The sequence below is a fragment of the Megalops cyprinoides genome, chromosome 2 (assembly GCF_013368585.1).
Source record: "Megalops cyprinoides isolate fMegCyp1 chromosome 2, fMegCyp1.pri, whole genome shotgun sequence".
Classification (NCBI taxonomy): domain Eukaryota; kingdom Metazoa; phylum Chordata; class Actinopteri; order Elopiformes; family Megalopidae; genus Megalops; species Megalops cyprinoides.
Genome location: NC_050584.1, coordinates 41984883 through 41992500, shown reverse-complemented (window position 1 = coordinate 41992500; position 7618 = coordinate 41984883). Strand labels below are relative to the sequence as shown.

Here is a 7618-nt window from a genome sequence, read left to right as displayed (position 1 = left end):
GTGTGCTGTGGGCCTATGACAGGTGGGCCTATGAGGTGTAAGTAATGATATCCTCTCTCTCTCTCTCTCTCTCTCTCTCTCTCTCTCTCTCTCTCTCTCTCTCTCTCACCTGTGCCTTTCTTGCAGATGTAGGGCAGGTTGTAGTTGCAGGGCACGTCGTTCCATTTGCCGTTCTCATGGGCGATCATCACCACGCAGTCCTCGCCGCCCGCGAAGAAATTGTCTGGCTGGTTCTCCCGCCAGTTCTCATATTGCTGCGCAGGAGAGGACGGTACAGACGCAGTGAGGCCACGGCTCCAACCTCTATCGCCCTCTGTCGTTTTCCCTCATGTATCATTGCCGCATTGTTGCGTCATGCTAAAGTGCCACAGAACCAGTGTTTGATCTGCAGCACTTGTAGCAATGTTCACTGCACCTCAACTGAATTAGAGTGCCTTATTTTAGAGTCACAAAGGCTTAGATGGCAGGCGGTCTTTTGAAAAGAAAGTGGACATTAGCTGAAAACATGGACCCAGCCAATTATTACGCTGAGAGGACTACTCTATTATATGTCTGATTCCAGATGAATGTGCAGCCTAACTGTCCATTCTGTACAATACTGTACAGAAGTCAGCAAGAAATACTGTCAGCAAGAAAATGTTTTCAGGGTCTCACCAATGCCATGTTATCAGTCCACTGGAAGTCTTCCTCCACTGTACGATCATTCAGCCCAATCCAGGTATTCTCATGGCTCAGACCTAGGACAACATCAGCATTACATATCATTGTATGCATCATGCATTATATGCCATTCACGGCGCACATCATAATTATAGTTTACAGACAGTGTTTGTACACCACTCAAGAGTGTAGTATAACGTGCCTTGAAGCTGGGTTTCACATGTCTAACTACACAGACATTGGAGGGAACTGATCTTTTTTCTTCAATTTTGATCAATTAATTCTGAAGTTTTAGTACTAGGGGATCCCTCTATCATGCTGATTTGTTCATAATTATTGTTACACAGTTACTAAAGTGGAGTATATGTGTCTAGTTCATGTTTGTTGGAGGTATCAGAAAAATCATACTCTTAGCCCTTCCTCTTATGCCCCTGTTCATAAAACTCCAACTCTAAAGAGAACCATAAACCCAACCTCCAAGATTTACCAGCATTATAGCAGTACGTTCTCAGAGTTTCACAGAGCTTAATTATTTAACTACAGTGTAATGACATAGGTAAATTTGCTCATTAATACAAATTGTCACATCCAGCTTTGTCAGTCCCCAGGAACACTGTGTTTAACCTCACAATTATCATGTCCCCCACTACTGCCACTGGCTTTGAATGAGAGGTTGTCCCTGTGTGTCTAATGACCATTTTGACCCAGAATGACTTTCGGGAGCATAATTTCTGATGTTCTGAAGTTTTCTTTTTAAAACAATAACCGGAAAGGTCATCTCCACAGCGCATTCGTTTGATTTTTGTGTGGTGAAACGGAATTAAAATCATCATGTAACTGATTAGCATCATTAAGGGGAACATTAATCTTGCTAATGGCCATGGTCTGTTTATCACAGGGGTGGAGACATCTATTTTCAAGGCAATTAAACACAGTTTTGGGGAGAACTACGTTACTATTGCAGAAAACATAAAAAAGATATGATCCCTCATGGTTCTAAGGATGTCTACAACCCAGCACCATTATACAGTGGATGGCCATGACTAAATGGACTAAATGGTGAGGCTATATTAATGTCATCACTGGAAAAACTGTTTGCATTTCTGTCTCTCTGTACTGTGTTAATGCTGGCATTTATACACAGGATAACAAAAGCCGGAAGCACATGTCTTATGCTATGCTTCAATGAGATGCTGAGCTCTTCTGTGATGCTCCATGCTGTGCAACAATGTAATCTCATATACGGAGCTGCGTTATAATGCTCCATGCTGTGCTTAGTTGTGCCAAGCTGTGTTGCGCTGCATTGCCCAGGGCTGATTCTGAAGTCTGAAGTGCAGATTTGTGCAGTAAAGGCTCTTACACACCATTGACGAAGTCCTGCTCCTCTGGAGAGTGGATGCTGGCCAGATGTCCGCTGTGCTCACGGCAGTCCTTCTCGGCGTCCTCCCAGGTGTGCCGGTGGGTGAAGTACCTGTAGCAGTGCCCGTGGAACTTCCTCCAGTTGTGTTCACAGCCCTCTGTGTCTGCAGATGGGGAGAGAGGGGTTTGGTAATGAGGTACAGTTTGTAACATGGACACAGAGGTCAGTAATGAGGCTGTGACACACCCCAGGCCCTGAGTCATCTCCCACACACACATACACTGCGTGTTTCTTGGACACAGTTCTCCCGACTCCTGACCACCTCTCTCTGCAGCACCGCCGCCAATGTGCTCCGCTTTAAGTCGCACAGCGTGACAAGTCTGCCAGCCTCATTTCTCTCTGCTTCCTTCTTTTCCCTAATCCACATCTGCTAACATTATGAGGGAAAGCTTAGCAGTATGAAAAGCATTTTAATCCATTCAATGACAACAATCCAGAGAAACGGTTTCCACTGCGGTGCTCTTCGGCTAATTAAGCCCTGTCACATCCCTGTCAGCCGAGCGTCTTCCTCCCTCTCGGGAGTCTTGGTGCGCCTGGGCTGTGCCATGAGGGTAGACTGTGAAGGGGCGGGGGGGGGGGGGGGGGGGGGGGGGGGGGGGGGGGGAATCGGGGGGGTGTGCAGTTATCTGTCAACACAGCCCGGCTCCTTGCCCTGTCTGCGGCAGCGTGTGAGTGACGCTGTTTTTTTCCCTCCCACAAATCTAAAGCGACACAAATAAATTGTGCAGCGCAAATTGAGCCGGCTGGAGCTCTGTTTAGCGTGCAGACAGCCATGGGGGAGATAGCGAGGGGTGGAGACGGGGAGATGGCAAACAGCAGGCTCTGTGCGTGAGGGCCGCTGTCATCAAGGTGTGGGTGGACCGGGGGGGAAGGTGGGGGAGTTTGGAAAAGAGAGGCCAGTCTGCACGCCAGCTGCTATGAAGACACGAAACTCCCTCTCGAAACTCTCACTCCTCTCTCTCTCACTCTCTCTCTCTCTCTCTTTCTGTGGGAGCTAAGAGCGCTGCCTTCGGTGACCAGGTCCCCTGACTTTGATTGTTTTTTAGACACTGCAGTGGGGGGTCCATTCCCTCTTTGGCCTGAAGGCTCAATGTCTTCCACTGTTTCATATCAAACAAGATCCTCCCCAGGCAGGGGTGTGCTCAGTGTGGAGCTGCCTCCATTTACCCACAGTATGGGAGCAGCATGAAGTAAATTGCTCTGCCCCCCCCCCCCCCCCCCCCCCCCCCCTCACTGGCTCCGGGTCTTTAAAGCCAATGAAAAAGTAACGGCAGCATGCCCCTTTGCCTCTGTGCTGTCTGCTGCAAAATTCAGAGGCTCGTGAGCTTATGTGAGGGGGAACATCTGCATGGCTGCCGACACTAATCGGCCCTCTCTCTCCCAGCAGGGTCCTGGGGGGGGTGGGGGGGGGCACATGTCGACATCAGAGATGCCTCGCTATTTCACAGCAATTTGCTTCTGTTGTACACGCTTCTCTGCACAGTGGCCAGTGAGTAGGCGCCTGCCTCTCAGGGCCAGAGCGGCCCCCTCCACCTGTAATGAGCTCCCGAAAACAGCTGCAGAGCGCGAGACGGGGAATCAGAGGTGTCACCACCCATTCCTCCCCCCCCGCCCCATTTCCCGCCGGGTGCTCTGGTGCCTCCCCATTTCCCCGGAGGAGGGGTGGACGGGCGACGGGGTCTTGGCTGCTCGTTTAACGCTGCTGCTTACCGCCGATCCGCCCCTGGCTCATCCCACCATTCCACAGCTGGGCTGAACACACATTCCCACAGATGTGCACGCAACTCTGACTGTTACGAATAAACCTGCCTGTGAGTGCACTGCGCACAGCTGGAGAGGAGAGTGCTCACCTGCTCCCGCCCTTACATTTGAAAGCAGTACACAGCCCCACATACGCTACGGCATGGCACGGCGACACCCACATGGGCAGATCCCTGAACAGAAATCAGTAACAACTATCTTCAATTCTTTCCCTGGATGCTAAAAGGAGGGCGAATCATATCAATAGCAGCCAGTGCAAGCATCCGCTTCCCTCTCAGTGCCGTCCCAACAGTTTGGCTGCACGGCGGTTGGTATATTGCATTAACGTGGAGAGGGTCCAAGTTGGCCTGCGATGGGGAAGAACGGACTGTTATCGACATAAACAGTGAGAATAGAGACGCTGGAACCTTTGAGAGTCACCGGGGGCCGGCGCTGGCGCCGTGCCCAGACAATGTGTCAGGCAGCGCAAGGGGACGGGCTCCCACCTGGCTCATATGGGGGTTGCCATGAAAGAGAGCTCTTGCATGAGGGTGGCGGAAAATGCAGATTATCCCTGCATCAAACTGGCAGCCAGAGACAAAGAGCCTGGGGGCCTCGTAGGCTGTGGCAGAGATTATTCACACCCTTAGTTATTCACCCATTTAGTTCAATGTGTATAGCTCATTAAACTACTCATACTATCAATATTTGCAGAAAACTAATTCACAAAAACTACCCATTGCAGACTAAATGAAAGGACATATATGGCCTGATGTCTGTTTATTTCTCAACACCTATCATTAATAGACTCAGATATATACTGTGTTGTTGAGGTTTTCTCTATGTGTGAATCGATTCTTGGTCGGTATTCTTGGAACTTAATGAGGTATGGGTCAGAGTGTAAGAGCAAATACCTCTTGCAGGTGGATGCGAGCGAGCGAACGGGTGATTCATAAACAAAAGGATGTGATATTTTCTGTGCCGCGCCTTTCCGACTTCTGAAGATGAAACACTCTGAACCAATTTCCACGGCTCCACTTTTATGGCACTCTCTGGCTGTTAATGCGCGTTTCATTCCTCCACAGTGGATTAGGTTGACAACCAGTATATCATTTTTTTTTTCCTCTGCTAATGTCGAGAAAAAGTGTGGACGGGATTATTATTAGAGCGATGAACAGTCAAATCGGGTACACATTACAGAAAATCCAATCAGAGTAAATTATAAATGACTAATGCGTTTGCCTGCCTCATTCCATCTCATTACCTGGAGACATGACATTTCCAGAAGTGCCTGCAGCAGCCTGGAGTAAGAACAATAAACACTCTGCTGCATATACAGCACCAAGAATGACAGAGACCATTAGCTGTCTTTCTTGAGGACAAGAGGAGAGAGGGGGGAGAGGGAGGGATGAGAGGAGGAGAGGGGGATCCATACTCCTCAGCTTCTGCAGAATGTGTCCCTTCCTCTTGCTCTTCCTAATTGACATGTGCTTCTCTTTGTCAAGGCCAAGACGACAGGGCCAGGTCTTTTGTACCTTCGGGCATACCAGGAAGTGGATTGGTAAACCCAAGCTCTGTTTACAGACAGGCGATTACACGCCGTCCACAGGGGAGCCTATTAGAGAGCACCTGAGTGTGTGGCTCCATCTCTCTGTGCTGCCAGCTCTCTGTGGGTCAGGGCTGCATTAGGTGCAGGGCAGGCTGGGACAGGGACCTCCTTCTAGTCAAGTGTGTGAATGTACTGGTGCATATGGGAAAGGATTGCAGCCCGCTGCCAGGGCAGCTCTCCACACACCTCCACTCTCAGCAGGCTGTCTCTAAAACAACTGCACCAAAGGGCCGCTGCCATACAGTGTTACCATAAAGCAGAAAAAGCAGGAGAAGAGGTTTCGTGCAAGAAGTCAAGATTAATTAGCCACCTTGGAAAAACTACAGGTTCAAAATTATGTTGCATTGTGGAGAGATTTTTTTTTTTTCTCGACCAAACGGTCTTGCCAAATGCTGTGTAATCACAGATGGACAGATGGACTCTTTTGTTCAATTCCTGCAGTTAGAAAATATCTCGATATTTCTTTGGAAAGTTGTTGTCAAAGTTAATCCTAAACTGTAGGGTAAGTTATAAAGCTGCTTATAATGATACTCAAAACTCAGGAGACAGCGAATGTTTCTGAGGTATGTGAGGATTAAACAGAAACTTGGAACTGTCTGTTGTGTTGAAGCTCCTTTTAATCAGCTGTCTTCAGATTTAATTCTGAACACATGTCCCTCTTGATGTGTTATTAGAATCAATAAGTCTTCATTAGCATTATTATTGTCGAAAGACTAAGAGGAGAAGAGACACTGAATTTCACAGCCTGTTTGCGGAGCCGCATCTCTGGGAGAGTGCATAGCCAGATACACAGACTGCTAACCTCGCGCTCGGTTCACTGTGTGTCTGTGTGCAGATCTAGCTAGCACCAGACCTAGACGTCACAGAGCATCTTGTCTTCTCCACCCATCTGTCACCCAGCCTGCTGCCTCTGACAAACATCAAACTTCTGAGAGCCTTACATGACAGGGACCATGAGTCTAATTTGGAAGGGGCCTAGGGGTCACTGACATGTCCTCTGGTGATGGGATGGGCATCTGTGGACTTCAGCAGCTTAATTAGATTACTTAGTGCCTGAAAAGATCTGGAATGAATCCATACAATTTACCAGTGATGGCTATTTCAATCCTGCCAGGGAAGGAATCTATCAGCCTCTTTTACCAACCCACCGACTCACCCATAAATTGCATGTCGTATAGAGTTCTGGTGTGGAAAGCCACAGCACATTAGGGAAAATGACACACAGACTGTCCAGGCCTGCTGAAATACTCCACATCTGATAAGCTCAATGCAACTCCCAGACTCATGAGTCATAGAATACCAGACATAAATATAAGAAAGGGACAGGGAGAGAAAAAGAAGAGAGAGAGAGAGAGAGAGAGAGAGAGAGAGAGAGAAAGTAGAAAGACAGGTGGAAAGTTTGCTCAGATGGCACTTGTGTGCCTGGTTTGCTCTCCCTGAGAGTGGTGCATTTCCATCATTACTGTGGAGCTTTTAGCTAAGCTGCAGTAAGACCTTCATTAATCACCCACAGGCACATTTAATACACACACTGGGGATTTACCACCTATATAAAAAAACACTTTTTTCCTCTCCTAAATAAATATTTTAGTAACACATGGGAAAAAGGTAATGCTGAAACAAATACATTGAGAAAAAGTGGCATCTGCAGACTAATGGAATTCCTCAGAGATAATCGAAGCGCATCGGAAAGCCTTGGGAGTAATTAACTACACAATGTAATAACTGGCTTTTTAATTCAATTTGCAAACTATTTTTTTTCCAGAGGAAGAGCATGCCAGATGTACAATTCATTTCTGTTGATTGAAATTTGTTTTTTTTTGCTATAGTTTTAGTGTATAGCACAAGGAGGTTTTTGAATACACAGTGTGAACAAATATTGTAAAAGCTGTGGGTTGTCAGTCCTCCAGACAGCAGCGTAATTGCCAAGTACTCTGTATGGTGCAATATGCAAAGATTTGCTGAGGAAAGCAGAGAGGAGAGGCTTTTGCATGGGGGTGACAGGCCATAAAAGAGACATCAATCCAGAGTGTGTCACTGAGAAATATCAAGATGCATCTGTATTGCCTTCTTAAAACAGAGAAGCGTGGAGCTCAGTAACAGCGGAACCTTCCACCAAATAAATAAATGAATCTTCCTGCCACGAGCGCACCCAAAGGGTTTCATTAATTTATCGACCGATGGAGTCT

The 7618-nt window shown here is 47.5% G+C and overlaps 1 protein-coding gene across 1 annotated transcript in view; it reads right to left on the bottom strand.

The window, feature by feature from the left end:
- Positions 1-7618, bottom strand: part of ncanb (neurocan b) — an 84896-nt gene that overhangs the window by 5067 nt on the left and 72211 nt on the right. The window contains exons 10-12 of the mRNA XM_036522084.1: positions 2025-2183; positions 655-737; positions 110-254 (exon numbers count right to left, since the gene is read on the bottom strand). Of these exons, the coding sequence (XP_036377977.1) occupies positions 110-254; positions 655-737; positions 2025-2183 (387 nt within the window). The remainder of the gene's footprint in view (positions 1-109; positions 255-654; positions 738-2024; positions 2184-7618) is intronic.